Consider the following 19,485-nt stretch of genomic DNA (forward strand, 5'->3'; position numbering starts at 1 on the left):
ATTATTATAATAAAAATAATTATAACTCAAAATTGGAATAAATAAATCTTGATGTAAAACTATAACAATTGACGTAAAAACTTTATAAAGGTAGAATAACTAAATTTTAAATCTTAACATAAATGTGTGAGAGTTAACGTAATAAGTTAATTAAGTAAAAAAATATAATTTTAATAAAAAATAAGCATTTATATTTATATTATAGAGTTAAAAGTATATAACGATATTTAAATTTTTATTTTAAATAAAAAATAATAAAGATAATTATAGTTAAAAGTTACTATTAAAAAAACTTGACATAAAGTTGTAAAAATTAACGTAAAATCTTATAAAAGTGAAATAACCAAAATTAAAATCTTAACGTAAATATGTAAAAGTTAACGTAACAAGTGATAATAATAATTTTTATTATATTAATTAATTAATTATAATTTTAATATTAAAAAAATAATAATCTTATATTTTAAAATAAAAAATAAAATTAAATAACTTTTAAAATAAATTAAATGAATTTAAAAATTATCTACATTATTATCTTAAAATGAATAAATTTAAAAATTATATATTATTCACTTATTAATCTATTAAATAAATTTTTATTATTTTTAAAAATTTTATTTATTAACTTTACAGGAAGTTAAAACTTATTGTAACGTTCACCCTATAAACATAGCGAATGCAAAAAGATGAAAACAGGCCCAACATTTCGCAATTTACCCCAAACTCCATGAAAGTCCTCAAAAGGGTAAAAACAATCTTCATTGATTATAAAAAAGAAAAAAATAAGCCACGAAAAAGTAAAAAGACAAAAATGGGTCGAGCCTTTCCTAGTACCAAATACCCAGGTTAGACTGAAAACTGAAAATCATGTAAATACACGCAAACAAGTGTCAAGTTTTAGGGACAACTTCAATATTTATAGTTAAAGATTATAGACGGTGGAAAGAATTAATCTGCTACTGTTGCAGTTTTTGCAAATATTTGTTTGTTACGGCATTCCAATCCGTAGATTTTGCCCACCGCAACGTTGCAAGGCATGAACGAGTAAATGGCGGACATGGTAAATAACCTCAACAGAAAGGCTGTTTTGTTAGAAAAACATGGGGGCCCGCTTTCCTTGGCGTTTTTGGCGGCTGTGCCTGTGAAAGACCAAAAGCCAGTCATCTTTCCTGGAAGGAAACCTTCTCTCTCTCTCTCTCTCTCCCTCTCTCTCTGCCCCTATTGATCATAGTTTCCGTGGTGTTGGTTTCTGTTTTTGCCAATTAGAATCGGTGCATTACCCTTCCCGGCGACCCCATCTGTGATTCGGTCCTACCCAGATTGGATCCTGACCTCTCTTTGTGCAACATGGACCCAAATTTGTTCATTTAGAGTTAGAATGAGGTGCGATGCCCCTTTGAGAAATATGAAATGTAATGTGATATAGTATTGTTAAAGCAATGGGGAGATACAATCTGAATTCAGAATAGTTTTCAGAGTGTGGGTCGGATTAATGGGGATTTGCTTTAGCATTGAGGAACAGCTGCACCAACATCAACATCACCAATCTCTCAGCAAGGGTCCAGGTTATTTTCAATTTCCTATCCTCTTCCTGCAATCCTTCCTTTTTAATTTATTAATTAAGGATATGAATTTCTGTTCAAAAGTTTATTCTTTTTGAAGCCTTGTGTGTTCTTTTTATTATGCAAATTTATTAGGTCGTCACATTGTTAAGACGTGTTCTTGATCTTTGATTATGATTGGGATTCATTTTACACGGTTTGAGGTCTGGATTTGTAAAATGTTGTTCAATTGGATAGTTTTAGTGTGGCGGAAGGTTTGATATCTTAAAGTTGCCGCCGCTACTGTTTTCAGAGTTTAAAGTTCCCAACTTGTTACATGTCTTACATTTGGAAACCAGCCTAAAATTTATTGCAAAAAACTAGAGAATCATAACAATAATTGATTGGATCGAATTTAAACATCTTAGAACAAGTGAAGTGTGAGTGCTTTCCAATTGTGCCTTGGGTGACCCATCTTTTTACACCCTAGTCTAAATAAGGATGCTTGTCGAAATTTCATGCTTCTATGTTTGCACATTTAAGAGATTGAGGAACCTTTAGTTGGTACTATATTTTGTAGTTATGAATAACTTCAGATGGGGGACTTAAATCTACTACATCTCCAACAAAACTAGAAATGCAGGACTCTCCTGAAATCAAAAAACCAAGCATCATTCCTTTGACAGCCAAGGATGTCAAAGATCTCCGGCAGAATCCTGGATATAACAACGTTGATATATTCACTTATGATGAGATGAGGTTGGCCACAAAGCAATTCCGGCCAGACTATATTCTTGGCGAGGGTGGCTTTGGGGTTGTTTATAAAGGAGTAATAGATGAGAATACGAGGCCTGGTTACAAGTCTACGGCAGTCGCTGTTAAGGAGCTTAATCCTGATGGGTTCCAGGGTGACAGAGAATGGCTGGTAATCTCCTTGTCTTGTTTTCTTGGCATCTTCTATGTAATTCTTATAATCTGATATTCATTGTTTGTGCTACATCTACATCTATGGATATATAGCCTTCTATATGATTGCCAAATATCAGAACAAATTTTATCTGTAAAACCCCCCCAAAAAAAATAGAGAGAGAGAGAGAGAGAGAGAGAGAGAAAGAATATGTGAAAATTTTTTATCTAGAGGAAGAAGGATGGTCGTATATATTGGCAGGATGTTGTACTATCATGATTAGGAGAATCTACTTCAACAGAATGTGGTAATTGCACAACTTACCTCATTATCATATAAATTTAGTAGTTTCCCATGATTTGAATGCATTAAATTTCTTGGCCAAATTCAACTGTGTTACTTAATGCCTCTTTTTGTTTATATAGGATAGCTTCCGAGGATTGTAGGACACAAGAACTAGAATTTAACCATTAAATTGATGTCTTAAATCGGTAGGGATTTGCTTTTGGGTATTTGGAATTTAGCAACAAATTTTAAAAGTTTCATGTGATATATCATCTTATTTCATATCTGAGAAGATTTCATTTAAAACCAGCTGTTTAGGGTGGCTGTTATTCTTTTCATGGATGCATTCTTATTTAAACATTTAGCCAACCAGTAAATGGGACCCGCAAAGCTATTTGTTTTCTAGTTAATATGTTAGATAACTATATGCCTTTCCTTTTCTATTTTTTTTTTTGTTTATTTAGATTAATGATTGAAGACAGATATAATTGCTTCTGTTCGCACATAATTGTTTGTTGCACAGGCTGAAGTCAATTATCTAGGGCAACTCAGCCATCCTAATCTTGTGAAGCTCATTGGATACTGTTGTGAGGATGAACATCGGCTGCTGGTCTATGAATACATGGCCAGTGGGAGCCTTGAAAAACATCTTTTTCGCAGTAAGTAGTGGGAAACAAAGTGATTTTAAGTCTATGGGACCTAGGAAATAAATTCTATATGAAAGTTACATAACAACCATTTTTTTAACATATCTGTAAACAATTTGAGAGGATACAATTACCATGCATTACTTTTTCATTAAACGAAGTAAGGCCCTAATCTAGTTTTCAATTATTTTTAAAATTACAGGCTATCTTATTTACAGCATGCTTTTATATTTGCACACCAGTCAAGTTATTAACTAGTTAACTGCTTCCTTCTTCTTGTTCTGGTTACAGTGTATGCCACCTTTTCACAACTTGAGAGATAAGAACATAGTTACAATAAACTTATGTTCCTGCAAATGAGTTGCGTGTTTGTTCTAGTTGCTCCATGTGCTAGAAAGTCACACTATTTCAGGAGATTTTGCTTTTAATCTATTACACGGATCAATGTCTTCATCTTTTCTCAAGAAATTACCTTCTATTGATGCAATGAAAGTGTCAGGAGTGGTTTTAACTATCTTTGATTCATTTATGTACTAATGCATGTGCTTGCTTCACATTTGAGGTTATGAATATTTGTCAAATTAAGTTTTATTTGATATTAAAAGAAACTCTTCTACCAGAAAATTTAAAATTAAAAGTAAAATAAGATAATAAGCACTCTGACAGAAGGGAAACAGCATAAATTTATGTTTTTTTGGAGGTTAAGGAATGGTACTGTGTGTATGCTTTCAAGCTTAATGTCTATAAGTATTGATAATAAAACAAAATCACAAATTTTATATTTACCTCAGACTAAATATTGGATCAAAAAGGTTTGATCCATTAATTTACTTAACACTCCATAGCTTCCTTGATCCTCCAAGTATTACTAGTATTTACATCCATTTATGATTTGCATATGGCTGTTCCAGCCCTGGAATTGCTTTAGATTGTATTACTGATAAATAATATTAGGGAGAAAGAGCACCAGAAAAAATATCTGTGTTGCGCCCACATATCAAACAAAGAGTTATCTGTTTTCCAATATGCAGAGAATGGAAGCATTTTTTTATTTACCCTATTTATTCTTGGTTGTTAGGAGTTGGTTGTAGTTTGACCTGGTCAAAAAGAATGAAGATTGCTTTGGATGCAGCAAAAGGGCTTGCTTTTCTTCATGGTGCAGAAAGACCTATCATATACCGTGACTTCAAGACATCAAACATCTTGCTGGATGCGGTTAGTCATTATTTCTTCGTTATTCATCAGTTGCCTGTAGATTAATCAAGTTCATCTTATTTTTTGGACTCTTTAAAAATGGGAATATTTGTCAACCTAAACATGATCTTTGCTGAAATTCACTTTTTCCTTTTATAGAAAATTCCTTCATCAGAAATAGCTCCTTAAAGTCAAAAGCTTTACAGATGATAGTCATTGGATGTTTCCTTCTGACAAGTAGTATCCGTACCTAGAGTTTAAATGAAACTTACTCTTTTTCATGAATGTTCTTTTATGTGGAAGTTTTAGTTTCCACCGCTAAAAATGCATGTAACTTGTAGGACTTTAATGCAAAGCTGTCAGATTTTGGACTTGCAAAGGATGGGCCAATGGGAGACCAGACCCATGTGTCAACACGAGTGATGGGCACATATGGATATGCTGCTCCTGAATATGTAATGACTGGTTAGTAATTAATTATTCCAATTCAAGAGAATATGAATCTTCATCATTGCCCAAAAAGTGAGCAAGATTTTCAGTCTTAATGGTAGGAACTTCATGGTCGATTATTGATAGGTTTTCTGTTATGAGCAGTAATAAGCATTCTGTTTAGTTGAGCAGGAGTTGGAGAAAAGCAATTTTCCGTCTCCTTTCTCTTGTTTAGGGAGAACATATACCCGGTGTTTTGGTATTAGACATCTTGATATTCCAAAGATGTAGTTTCCTTTATGTGAAATCAAATGTCAATATTCAACAGTAATCTAGGAACAATTTCAACTTTATTTTCACAGCCAAATTGTTTAGAGTTTTAAAATTGTTTTCTCACTTTATCACTTTGAGAAATTTTATGCATATAGCTTATAAGTGGCAAAAGGGTAATTTACTAATACATTATTGAAAAATAATAAACGGAATAGATGAGGGTAAAATAAACAAACAACTTGGTGGTTTGGCCGTTGTACGGTTAATCACTCCGATTCTGTTTGTAGTAACTCTGTGTCTTGAGGCTTGTTCTGTCTTTTTGTTTCATTGAAATATATTATTAAATAAAATTGATTTCATAGATGTATTTTATAATAGGTTGAATAAATAAAAAAGTTTTTTGCACTAAAGTTGCACATACCAATAGAGGGTGAACTTATGTATTTGTTAATTGAAGCATCTTTTCTTCAAGGTTGTAGTTTAATGAAATAAATGTGGTTCCATTAAATCAGAAGAGGACAATGGCATATTTGGGTGTCAGATATTGGTGGTCAAGACAAACTGGTTTAACTGCCAGATAGGAAGTGATAGAATAGTTTGACCTCTTGATGCACTTCTTTTGTTTTATCCTTTCATAAACTGACTTATCTGTACTCATGATGTTTAGTTATGACAACACTAGAAATGATAATGGCTAACCAAGTTGCAGCATTGATATGACCAGGCCATTTAACGGCAAGAAGTGATGTTTATGGATTCGGAGTAGTGTTACTTGAGATGCTCCTTGGAAGGAGAGCAATGGACAAGAGCAGGCCTAGCCGAGAACATAACCTGGTTGATTGGGCTCGTCCCCTCTTGAACCATAATAAGAAGCTTATGAGGATCTTAGACCCTAGAATGGAAGGTCAGTACTCAGCTAGAACTGCAATGAAGGTAGCCAATTTGGCCTATCAATGCCTTAGCCAAAACCCAAAAGGGAGACCTCTCATGAGCCAAGTGGTTGAATTACTTGAGACTTTTCAGACAAAGGAGGTCAGTAATGAAGAGGCAATGCTTCACACTGGGGCCAGTGGCATAACCCTTTATGAAGCTCCCGGTAATTGCCCCCACACTCCTGCGAAAAAGAGCAATCCTGCCAGAAGTGAAAGTCACAAAGAAGGGGACGCGCGCAGAAGGAAACCAGGAAATGGAAGAAGCAAGAGTGAACCTCCCAAAGAGTTTGACCTTTATAATCCTCCTCATTTTGAAGCTGAAGATAAATCTGAATCTAACAGAGGTTGAACCTGTAGCAAAAGTGAGTGGAAAGTTAAAAACTGTTTAAAAGATTCACCAACGGATCTATCAATTTGGTGTTCAGAGCTGTCACTTGCTCTTCCCCTGGCGGTGGAATATTAAGTATTTGGTGTATTTATAAATTTTAAGTGTCAACCATGTGCCTGTATCCAGTATTCTTACGCTCTAGCAGCTCTTTCCATTTTGAAATAGTGGGGAAGAAGGTAAGCAACTATTGTAAACTGGTCATTATGTGCAGCTTTGAAAGAACAGTAACTTGGACAATCACAGTCCAATCTTCTGTTGCATTTGTTAATTCATGTGCTAGCTGAGCACTTGTAAGTTTTGTCTGCATAACATTGAAACTTTTGTGAATGCAGTTGCAAGCTTCAATTTTTGTTTTCCTTCATTTTTGGGCAAATGATGATCATAAACTCTCTTATTTATGAGATGTTGAAAAATTGCATCAGATATACATTCAGATTTCCTCCATTGGTACAAGCTATGGATGGTTATAATGTTCAAGGCTGAATGCATAGAAAATTGGTACTTCAACCGCCTGGTTATCAAAGATTTGGAACAAATTGCACAGTGTTTCTTCCATTCTAATGGGCACTAAATATATCAATATTTGTGCCTATACATGGAATATATGATGCATAATTTTCCTTTTGAAGGAACAAATGTATTATGTTATGAGGGAAACTAAAGATTTTTAGGCTCCTTTGGAATTGATCATTTATTTTCTAAATGACTAATTGATGCTTTTGTTTTAAATTGTCCTTTTGTTTGATAGTGCTTGATGTTTTAAATTTGAGTATAATCCAAAGACATTTGCCTTCATATTTAAAATGGATTGCCTCTAATTGCTACAAAATGTTTGAGATAAAAAGTTTTTACATGCAGAAGTAATAGTATTTTGGAAGAAACGACCTCCGATGCTTAGCCATGTTTCTTAATACAAAATTATTATTATTTATACCACAAAAAAAACAAAAAAGGAATTTTCGACTGAAATTATTCCATTGCTAATAATATATTTTTATCGACAGCCTTTCCACAAAATTAGTTAATATCAATTAAAAATAAGCAAATGATGAAAAAAAAAAAAAAAGCAGTCTCAACACAATTTTACTAATTAATTAAATAAAAGAGAAATCATGCATGTTACTTTTGACAACTTAAAATGCAAGACCTGGAGAAGCATTTTAGGTACGGAATGAAATACCCAAAACAGGCACTTAAAAAAATATATTTAACAAACTAATAGTGCAGTAAAAGGCAGAAAAGTTGCTCAAACAGATTTGAGTACATTACATTCAGGATGGACATCTATATAGACAGAGGAACCACACATATGTATTCTGCCAATGATCCGAATCTGTGGACAACTTTTCGTACAACCATCTGATAACTCTGACCATTTATTTTCCTGTTTAAACAAGAGAAACCATCGTTCAATTCTCAACAGCAAGTAGTAATTCTTCAAGGAAAATAAGCAGAAGCATTGAAGCACATAATAGAGTTAATCATGTTATGATGTACATGTATATAATAGTTCAGATACCATTAGCATTCATACAAAAGTTTAAAAACGCAACATGACTTCACATGATCCTGTAAGCTCTAGAACCATTGAAGCTAATGTGCCCACATCGGACATTCAGAATGAAAATCATACATTTTGGTCTTAACTGAACAGAAACTTCACCTTCTATATAATGCACTTTTAGTTGCAATTGAAGACAATCAACTGTCAATTTCTAACACTTTCACTATGATGCTTCAAGGACATAACTTTCTTCAAAGCAACTATGTTGGCAACGCCCAGTCTGAACTAATATGGTACCACAGAGAGGTATGGTAAATTGGCCATAAACATCCATTACTTTAACCTTTAGTGAACATCAAGACACTGACACGCATTCAGAAAATCTTAAAGCGAAAGCAAGACCATCCAAAATACAAATAGAAAATCACAATGTTAAGTCACCAAAGAAATTATGAAGATGTCTTTGAATTCTAAAGAACATAAAGTTCATGTCTTACTTGACGATACAATCAAGCACAGTTATAAACTCTGAGATTTTATCAACCTTTAGGTTGTAGCCTATGAAAACTACCAGTTCTCAACTGCCTTTTCGTCACTTTCCTTTCTTTTCTTTTCTTTTTTTTTTTTTTCTCTTCTTTTATGGATGGGAGGGGGGTTGGAGTAGGTTAAGCAAATGCAGAAACTTGGAAGTTATTATTTTCAGCCAGGGTGATAGATAAAATCATATGCAAGCAAATTTCCTTACCCCATACTTGGCGTAACCTCATTCCCAGTTGAGCAACTGATCTTCTTTCAGCAGGGTTAGAGAATTCCATGTTCATTGCCTCCTGAATTGTGGATAACAGCTCCCTTCTTGCTTTTGCAGAGAGAATAAGGTGATTTGGTCCATGGATAGCACTCAAGTCAACCACCTGAAACAAAAGATCATATAGGATTAGAGTATTGCTTGAAAACATGGAAATGTCATATATCTAAAAGAAGTCGTAAGCATCTTCCAAGCTCATGACAAGTCCATTAACTTTGTTCTAAAGAACAAGGTAAGAGCATTTGACCTATCACCATAGCTTTGTGATCTTTCAGAATACATATGATTTGATCTCTTAAAATTATCAAAATCATTTGTGGTGGTTGATAGTATAGCCTACAGCAGCTCTGTTCCTTTTACCTGGTTTCTTTTTGTCAAGTGATATGTTAAGCGTTAAGCCAAGAGAAGAAATTTGTTTAAATGGAAGTTTAAGCTATAAGAGAAGCATTTGAGGCAAAAGCATGGAAAAATTTAGAGGGACAATAAATACAATGATAGAATTTCAGGATTTAGAGAGGATATGGATAAAACCATGTATATCAATAGTTTCTCTTGGATGGTCCATACACAAAGTTAACAATGCCTAGTTAATTAAGTGACAAAGCAAGGAATGTTGGACACTAATTTTCAGAAAACTGACAGGAAGACATGCTTGAAATTTTTTATCAATATTACAGGTGACAACCTTGGGTTGGGTTTCCTAAATATCTCAAAGAAACAGAAAAATATGCATTTATCATTCCCCTGTGATATGTTAGCAATATAAATCACTAATTCTAAGAGTCTGAACAAAACAGAAAGAGAATGATTGGACACTTGCCTGCTGCAACCAAGGAATAATACAGTTCATAAATCTCTGTTCCAGTAGGAACGATGCCAAAGTACTGAGAATATCGCAGACAGTCTTGTGGGATAAACTTTCTAGAACAGGACCAGTTCTATCAAGAAGCTCAACTAGGACAAGCTCATTACCAGAAGAGAGAGCTTCAGCATATGCAGATTCTAGGTCCCCTTCACATAGAAGACTTTTCACATGTTGCCACAGACCATTGTTGCTGTCTGGATAGTTCTGTCTGCCACTCACACTTGGAACAGAAGCAGAGGCAGAGGCAGCTTCATTTTTTCTGATCTGGCCAATGACTTGTGCCCCCTGCCCAGAGCTTTTGTGAACATCCTTCCCTGTAGGATTTCTACAAATTTTTACAGTATTATTAGTCCACATCTCCATACCCTGCTTCACATAATTGGCTGACCTATTTCCACCAAGTGCTTTTTCCTCCCAAACATCAGAATTCTTTACAGACAACAAAGAATGCTGTCTGGTACCAATTTCTGCAGAAGGCCTTGGAGTGCAAAAAGACAGTCTGGGAGATGAAACACCTTGGCTATGCTTCTTAACCCTAGAGCTCACCAAATCAGGATGCTTCACTCCCTGCATGAGGTCTTGCGCCATTCTATCTACTACATGTTCTAAACTTAAGACCTTTGACTGTAGCATGGACAGGCTATCCATTATACCAGTTGAAAATACCTGGAAAACAATTCATAATATAATAAAGCAGATGGAGAGATTCAATTATCTTTGGAAAGAAAAAGGCTGACGCCAGTTGTCAAGCAATTACCGTTGGAAGAAAATTTTTTAAATTTAGAATTTACTAATCAAAAAACTAGAATTTCAGATAACAAGTTGGAATGCTCAGTTTGTGTTGGCACAAAGGATTAATGATAGCATAGAATAATATGAGACAAGATCAATAAGTACATTGTCTTTGTTTATCTTAGTTTTGTACATGGATAAAAATGTTCTCATCTTAATTTCAGCAATCCTATCTATGTAGGATAATTCAATCTTCTCCCTCTCCATAGGATTTTGTAACCATATCCATGTAAAATAACTAGTCCAACTAACTTCCAGATTCTTCTATTCAAATAGTAAAGCCAACATGCATAACGTGAAATTGATGAGTAAATGAATGTCTTTAGAGCATCTCTTTTTGATGCATGCATAACAAACTTGTAGGATTACCCAATATCCACCCTCTCCATAGGATAGACAATAGTACTCATATAAACAACTTCCCCAACTAACTTTCCAATTCTTCTATGAAAATACTAGAGACAATGAGCACTAGAGACAATGAGCATAAAAAAAGAAGTTATCCTATCCAATCCTCCTATACTGTGTACCAAATGAGCCCTCATGATATTACTTCCCTAATGAAGCTCACCACATAGTCATGCTAATAGTCTCTTATAGAAAAGGAAACATCCAAGATGCAAAAGAAAAAACAAAAGAGAACAAGAAAACCAACGTAAAACAAGGACTAAGAAGCTCCAAATTTTCAAATTTATATTCACCAAATTCACAGCTGTGCCAAGGTTGGTCCTTCATGGTGATGAAATCTGCATGTGGCAAGCATTTTATATGAAATCACAAATTCTCAAACTCTGAAAGGCCATAATATGGCTTAGAATGGTTTTAGAATTCATTTGCTATCATCTTGGGTTTCTAGAATGCATAAAGCATTGAATTTGTATCATATAGCTATCCAGGAGTCCCAATTGTGATTTACCTGGAGAAGATCCATCAAGTTGGACTGCTTGTTCTCAATCTCCAAAAGTTGTTTCTGAATGCCAACAATTTCATTTGCCATCTGTGAACAACACCCAGAGACAGTTTGTGGACTTGACTCAGTGACTGTTGAATCAAGACTTCTACGGTCCCTAATTTTTGCAGAGTACACTTCTTCGTCCTCATTACTATTCTCTTCAGCTGCAAACCGCTGGTTTCGTCCCAGGGAATTCAGCAAATGTCCCTTCGCAGTATGGTCATGAGAAACAGTGACAAACTTAGGCCCAAAGTTGTCATGAAGAAGGTTGGACACAGACGAACATTCTTGTTTTTCATCCATTGGAACAAACTCATATCCTATATCTTGTGTACTTGTAGTGTCAGTCGTCATTCTCTCCAATGTCTTGGTGACAGTACTCCCTTCAGATTCTTCATTGTGAAGGTCTGATAAAGAAACATTATGGTTCTCTGAAACAGCAATTTCAATATGCCAGTCATCTTCTTTGCAATGTCGAGGGTTTTCAGCATAATTCTGAGATGTTTTTCTAACAGACAAAGGAATCCTTCTTATAGCTGAGTTTGCAGTAACTTTCTTCACACTGACATCCTTCCAACCAGATTCACTGTTACTGGTGATATCACTAAAATCACCTCCACAGAAGTTTTCTGCAGAAGTAGAAATAAGTAAATAGGAGCAATAAAAGGAGGGAAGAAGCAAGTAATGTTTTACTCTTACATCACCCCACCATGTTGAACAGAATTTGTAGGATTTGTAATTTTCATGTTGACAGAAAGAGTGGCTCCTATAGATTTAATTCAGTACAAAAAGAGACTTCTTCCTGATCCATCTACAGATGCTATGTATTAAATGGTACGGAACCCAATCATCCCTTACAGCAGACATATTATTCCAACTACCACAAGCAATCAAATATTCAGATAAACATAAACAATGCCAATGTAATGAATGCAATTTAATTTCATGTAACCTAACAAAAAGCATAGAAGGCAATATAATATTCAATAGGAAAAGATTGAATCATCAGCAAAACAAATTTTCCTGAATTTGAAATTTACTTAGAAAGACATTAGAGAGAAAAATCTGAATAGGGAAGAGGAAAATGTGAAACAATATTACAAGTCTTTTGCCATCCACTACTTAGGTGCATAAACCTCTAAAGGGAAAAAGGAATAATTTCTGATAGGAACATATTAAGGTGAATCCTTTAATTGAAGAAGGAGAAAGAGGGCAGGAAAATCAAGATTACTATTAAACACACAAGTGTTCTTTAAAATGTGGAAAAGAAATAAAAAGGAAGTTGGAATAAGCAGCCCAAGCTCTGTCAGAGACCCAGTATTAAAAGTGTCGAAAGAGACAGAGTTGATGAAAAGACCAACTCAGAGGCCTAAACTATATGCAAGTACAGATAATGACTCAGGACAAGGCCAATAGGAGCAAGTTTCTTTTCTCATTATGCCACTTTCACCTTTTGCTTTCCATTACAGGGGATATCTGCAACTATTGTTTGGTTATCAATCAAAATAAGCAGATAAAAGCGTATCATCTGTAGGCAATACTCTCATATGTGTAAAGCATGCACTGTTCGAATAGCCAAGAACCTGTGAAAATATCATGGGCACAGGTACTACTAAGAGGTGCAAAATTGCATAAATTCATAAATGATCTGAATAGAAGTTCATTTATAGCAATGTAGTAACTCTTATTCCATATCATAGGAGCATATCAAACGCCAAAAGTTTGAAGTTGAACATGACATGGCAGATTGAATTTAGGAAGAAAAATATTCATATCAATCTTGCTCAGAAGTTCACTCCAAGTTCAAATGAATATCAATGCATCTATTTGTCAAGAAAGTTAAGCAAGATAACACTTTCCAAGCAAAAAACGAGGACGTGCGAAAAGACAGTAATTTTCTCAAAGATGTTTTACAAGAAAAATATGAAGTAAAACAATTTAAACTTCTCCACAATTATTTCCTGCAAAACATCTTGGGTGAGATTGGCCGGAGCCATTTTGCTAGTGGTTTATTAATCATTTAGGAAACAATTTTCCTTTTCCGACAACAAAAAGCACAAAAACTGAAGGAAATTAGTTTTATCCGACAATAAATGCCATCTCAAAAAAAAACAAATCACACAATATTGAACAGGTAGCATCTTGTACACATTAATAGTAATGGGCACCAGCCACAAAACCTTTTACAGAGCCATTTGCTAGTAATTTATTAATTATTATTCATTAATGAAGCTAATACTCTTTCCTCACAATCAAAAGCACAAAAACTGAAAGAAACTAGTTTTATTACAATCAAATGCCACCAAAAATAAACATAACATGTTAAAAAAATTTCAACAGGTAAAATCTTGTACACGGTAAGAGTAATGAGTGCCAGCCACTAAACCTTTTATACAAGATCCAGCCTCAGAAGGTTCAGAAGTATCAGGTCCTGGAACACTTCTCCAGTACTGAAGGGCATGCAGTACTGTGTCCCTAACTGGTTTGACCTGTAAGAGACAAGAAGAACCTAATAAACCTGGTACAACCATTCATGAGCTAATTACCTAGAGCAAAAAAATCTTTAACAAATGCTAACCTTGTCAAAACGACATGACTCAAGGGAACGGATGCAGGATGCCCTGAAAGTTCCCAAAAAAGATGCACCACTTGAAGCAATCTCCCCTAATGCCATAGAAGCAGCTTTACGTGTTGTCCAGTCACTGTTTTTGAGAGCTTCTTGAATGCTAGCCATTGCTGCGGTCAGAAGACTTTGTGTTGTAGCACCCCCTGCCTGGAAGGAGCATTAAATGCAAGTTTTACCCATAAATTAAACAGGTATGTTAAAGCAATCACAAAAAAACAATGACACTCAAGAAGTAGCAATAATACCAACTCTATGAATTACCAATGATTGAAAATGATAATTTATAGTGTAACTTGCTTTGTCATTACTTAAACTACAACCTAAAACCAATTGGCACTAAAGGAGAAGCCCAACTTGAATATAAGGTCTCAACAAACTCTAAATGCAACCCATGTGGCACAATACCACTTAACACTTCCCCTCATACATAGACCCAATACTAACAACTAAAATAAATGGCTTACCATGTGGATGACAAATATTGGGTAACAAAGAACATAACAAACGGGAACAAACAAAACACTCTCTGATACCATCTTAAATATCTAACCTAAAAACCAGTAGGTAATAGGTGAAAAGACTTGACTTGAATAGAAGGCCACAGGAAACTGTAATTTAACAAATGTGACATAACACCACTTAATCAGGCAGTGACTGGTTGAATTGAGAATCAGATTTATGTAGAAATAGCAAAGCTTATTTTATTTCACAACCAAAAGACAAGCGTAAAGCTAACATTCTCATAGCGCATCAATAGCATGGTCAAATAAGTTCCAATCTTTTTTATTAGGGGATGTCTAAAATCACTTTGATATAAACTAAAGACTCCTAAATGCAGGAATGGGAGAGTGCTTCATCATATTGGCAATAGTTTTAGGCATTATTCTTCTAATTGGCCCAAAACACTAGCTCTTTTAAGAGGATAATATTGCTGCCATGACTATCAACAAAGTCAAACATATTGTGATGTTGAATGCTACAGAAGAGAATGGTGATGACAACAATGCTGAATGTGGGAATTATACAGATCCATCAGAGATGAAGAAAAGCCTTAGAGTTAGAGAAAAAATAACATCTTTCAAACTCATGTGAGGTGCTTTAGCATGAAAAGTACACAACACTCTAATCCATAGTTGTAAGGGAAAATAACACTGCTTGAAACATTAATGAGGGGTGCATGCTGACATAGTCTGTTCAAAGTTTCATCGATCAAGTACAATGTTTTGTTTTGCCCATGAGGGTACCATGTCTTTTTGAGGAGACCAAGGTTATATGAGAAACAGGTGAAATATTGCGGCTACAGCAACACTTACTCCTTCAAGTATGATGATTTTGAGATGGTGTTAGCTCTTACAAAGAAGTCAAGGCAGAAAAGCTCAAAACAACAGCTGGTTCTTTCCTTCTAAAGTGCATTGATAGTGAAGGGGCACCCTCGGGAGAGCTCCATACTGGATAGAATGATTTTTATTTTCTTTATAGAGGGGAAGAATTGATAACGTATCAATAGCTTGGTTAGGTAAAGTTCATCAAGGGCTCTTCATCTACAACAAATTCTTTGGTCCAAGGGAAGATGTCCTTGGTGGCTAATGAGGCATTAGAATAGTTGATCAATTTATTTTGAGTTTTAGTGTCCAAGGGTATTTTCCAATTTGTACTTTTAAACAGTCTTTCTAATTTTTATTTTTTTAAAAAAAAAAGGGTAACACAAACTAAGGTTTTTGGTGTGCAAATGATGCTTAATGTGGATTAACTAAAACTGCATTAAACTATAATGAAAATGAAAAAATCTAGCAGTAATCTATCCACAAATTAAAAAAATGTTGTAACAATCCTTAGATATCCAAACACTCAAACATGAAAGAATCAGCAGTTTTCCATTTCTAGTCTCAAAATAAGGAAAAACCTAAGTAGATATAAGAGAAGTAAAATCTATAGAGTATTCATACCCAGTAGATATAAAACCTAAGTAGTTAACAGATCCTGCAGTTGCAAATTGAATGCAACTGATTAGCTCCATGAGAAAACACACCACAGACAGATACGGGGAAATTTTCAACCACATCTATGGAAGTCAGACAAGATACAACGCATAAGTAAGATTGATATATTACCATGTGTATGAAGTATAAAACAAGTAAATTTTTTTTTTCTCAGCATAAAACAAGTAAATTGATTTGACTTCATATCAAACTTGGTTGAATGTGCAACCAAGTCATGGCCTGGTTGTTACCCCTCCTTAGGTAGGGATAAAGTATAAAGTTCGAATCGCCTCTCTTTCCTTGGACCTTCTCATATGCACCAAGAAAACAAAAAACTTGGGTTTAATCTACTCTTTTAGAAACAGAAACCTTTGCCTGCCTTTGGATAAGGAATTATTGTTCGTCTGCATGCAAATACAGAGTAAGCAAGTAATGGAAATAAATAGGTACTAGGTAATAATCGTCAATATTCATTTACAGAGGCACAGCATAGGGAAAAAAATTCCAACGAACCCAGCAGAACAGAATCAAAGCAACATTCTGTATAAACTACGGTTGAAACTGACCTGAATAATGCTTCTGTTTAACTCAATTACTGATGATTTTGCCATCAAGTGTGGATTCTTGAGCAACTTTGTAGTCCGAGTCAACATCCGCTGCAAAATTGAAGCTGGAGGATTATGGGTATTGTCAATGACCCTCGCCAAGCACAAAGCTGCACCCGATTGCACCTGCTTATTTTGTTCACCTAATGCTTCGAAAAGTGGCTTCACCAACGCAACAAAAACCCCATTATTGTCAAGTTCCTGATTACTCAATTTTGAAGCCAAAACACCAAATGTTTCTTGGCAAGCATCCCTGACAACCGAGTCTGGGTCCTTGAGCCTCCTAACGATGCTAGCAACCATCTTATTTAGATAGGGACCGATAAGACCGTCATGAAATCTAGCTAATGTAGCCATCAACCTGACGGATTCCTTTCGAACTGCACTCTTGTGCTCTGAATCAGTGTCGAGTATACATGACAAAAATGGGGAAATCTTATCTGGAGTTAAACATTCTGCTGTTTTCTCCAGCTCATCAACACCTATTTGATAGGTATCTCTGTCGGCTAACTTGTTCAGCGCAAGATTCACCTTACTTTTAAGCTCAAAAACTACCTGTTGCGAATTAATCTTAGAGGGTCCTTTTGCGTTGGTATGCGTGCGTGCCTTCATCTTGTTACTTGTAACGCTCCTATCTTACATCATCTATGGCCTAAAGAATTTCAAAGGAAGGGCCAACACCATTGCTTGAAACCTGAATTAGCGTAACAAAACCAAAAAAAAAAAAAAATCTAAGGTTTCATTTGAATACGGGTAGGAAATATTAAAAATTAAAAGCATCAATTTCCATTCAATTCTAATAACTAGTGTTAGGGGAACAAACAAGAACCAACTTTAGAAGGAGAATAGTTGCATTTTTGATTCCATAAATGGTAGTTAATTTGAAAAACAGAAAACTCTGGGGCCTAGCACAAGAACTGAACCAGGAAGATACCAATTTCAAATTTTTTACTTACTTTCTCTTTCTTTTTTCTTAGATTTTCTGGTTAAACAAACAGAAACATAGCTTAAAGCACCACTTCGAAAACAGCATAAAATGTCAAGAAAAAAAAAAGGAAAACTAAAACACAAAATACACAAGAAAGATCAGCTTACTTTAGTGATGAAATGCGGGACACTCCAAGGATGAAGAAAACTCAAATAAACCAAGCAAGCAACATCATTTTACAGCAAATGGAAACTTAAAAAGTTACTCTCAGCTTCAAAGCTGAGTAAAAGTGGAAAATAGGAAGAAGAGATTCAAAATAATAAACTAAGGAAAGGAACGAATCTCACAGTAGTGGTTTCAAGAAAATCTTACCCGCACAGCACAAATGTCCTTTTGCTCTGCTTCAGTTTTCGCGCTTGCTCTTTGTGTTTCGAATTTTGGGGAGCGCTTTGGGATCTCGCCCCATCACGTCCGCCACGTGCCGCTTTAAGGGCATCATCTGCCTCCGTTTAAAGTTTCAAATTTCTTTTCTCTCCTTTTTCACAGCGAGAAACAAAAAACAAAATTTAACACCAGGTACAAAATAAAATTATAGAATTTTATCACTACTCAAAATTTAAAATAAATTTTTATTTGACATACAAATAAATTCAATAGCATCTCGTCTTTCTTAACTTTTATTAGTAGTATATGATCAAAGAATGTCTTCCTACTTTTCCTATACCTTATTTCCTCTTCAAACAATTTCAATGTTTTACTTAGAATCCAATATTATATATATAGATGATTGACTTAGTGCAAGTGAGAGACTGATAATATTAGTATACCTTACAAGCCAATCCAACCAGATTGATTGTACATAAATATTTATTGTATTTAAGTATTTATTATTTAGGCTAAATTCTATATACACTCACATTTTCTGACCTAATATTTTAAGATTCTTTTTCTCCCAATCAAAATCTTATGTTTTGTTATGGTTCTCATAGAGGGTAACAATGTTAAATTTTCGCTAAAATGGGTAATAAAATCTTTATAATTTTTAACCAAAAATAAATAAAATCCTTATATTTAAAAATCTTATTTTCTTCATTTGAATCCTAGATTTCTAATTTTAATATTTTATGTTTCTGAGATGGGGAATGGGTGGAGGCACCTTGTAAAGGCCAATCATGGTGTCGCAAAATGTTGTGGGATAAGAAGGTTGTCCCAAGGAGGAAGGGTTTTAAAGCAAGTTTATGTTTATATGGGGACATGGTTGCAACAAAACTTGAATATTTTAGTATTAATGAATTTACTCCATGAGGAATAGCAAGTTGAAGGAATAGCAAGTTATAAGAATGTTGTGAAGGGATCAACCTTAAATTGAAGAAGTTTCCAAGCACTGACAGAGTCAAAAGGGTGACTAGTGAAGAGCTCTAGTTATATTTCTTTTTTTTTCTCTTTCTTGAGAAATTAGAGTGTGAGAAATACTTTAAAATTTGTTGCAAGAGATTAGAGCTTGGGTTAGAACCTCACCTTGTAAAAACTTGGTGGAAGCTGTTAACTTTACTAGTATAGTGAAGTTATGTTAAAAATCTTTGATTAGAAGATCGAGGTAGTGGATGTAGATCAAGAAGACTGAATTATTGTAAATACTTTTGCATTGTCCATTTCTCTTTATCTTTTCTTACTAGGTATCTTTCAACTACAACAAGCTTTAAATCCTTCTTCTTCCAATTGGTTCAAAGTTCTATAATTTAAAAAAAGCTGATCTTAAAATTTTTAATGCTATTCACCCCCCCCCTTCTAGCACTCTGACAGGACCAACAAAGCTGTATGCCGAATCCTTGC

At 34.6% G+C, this 19,485-nt stretch overlaps 2 protein-coding genes across 5 annotated transcripts; one reads left to right on the forward strand and one right to left on the reverse strand.

Annotated features, from left to right (window-relative positions):
- The first annotated feature begins 1,110 nt into the window (after positions 1–1,110).
- LOC110412619 (Protein kinase superfamily protein) lies at positions 1,111–6,957 on the forward strand. Of its 3 annotated transcripts, none has more exons than XM_021423207.2 (6): positions 1,111–1,565; positions 2,177–2,466; positions 3,257–3,392; positions 4,459–4,595; positions 4,916–5,039; positions 6,001–6,957. In XM_021423207.2, the coding sequence occupies exons 1-6, from the start codon at positions 1,493–1,495 to the stop codon at positions 6,555–6,557; spliced, it is 1,317 nt and encodes a 438-aa protein (XP_021278882.1). In that variant the 5' UTR covers positions 1,111–1,492; the 3' UTR covers positions 6,558–6,957. The 3 variants fall into 3 exon arrangements, with proteins under 3 accessions (XP_021278882.1, XP_021278884.1, XP_021278883.1); XM_021423209.2 differs by having other exon boundaries at positions 1,115–1,565; positions 2,185–2,466; XM_021423208.2 differs by having other exon boundaries at positions 1,117–1,565; positions 2,122–2,466.
- A 711-nt stretch (positions 6,958–7,668) lies between these two features.
- On the reverse strand, positions 7,669–18,153 carry LOC110412492 (ARM repeat superfamily protein). 2 transcript variants are annotated; one of them, XM_021423029.2, is made up of 8 exons: positions 18,025–18,153; positions 16,686–17,418; positions 14,093–14,287; positions 13,901–14,003; positions 11,479–12,143; positions 9,726–10,436; positions 8,846–9,011; positions 7,669–7,980 (listed from the first exon to the last, which is right to left on the reverse strand). In XM_021423029.2, exons 2-8 carry the CDS (start codon positions 17,334–17,336, stop codon positions 7,973–7,975), a joined length of 2,499 nt encoding a protein of 832 aa, XP_021278704.1. In that variant the 5' UTR covers positions 17,337–17,418; positions 18,025–18,153; the 3' UTR covers positions 7,669–7,972. The 2 variants fall into 2 exon arrangements, with proteins under 2 accessions (XP_021278704.1, XP_021278703.1); XM_021423028.2 differs by lacking the exon at positions 18,025–18,153 and adding an exon at positions 17,820–18,005.
- Between the last annotated feature and the right edge of the window lie 1,332 nt (positions 18,154–19,485).

Source organism: Theobroma umbraticum, unplaced genomic scaffold, assembly GCF_002168275.2.
Source record: "Theobroma umbraticum cultivar Fairchild unplaced genomic scaffold, ASM216827v3 scaffold_95.0, whole genome shotgun sequence".
Classification (NCBI taxonomy): Eukaryota; Viridiplantae; Streptophyta; class Magnoliopsida; order Malvales; family Malvaceae; genus Theobroma; species Theobroma umbraticum.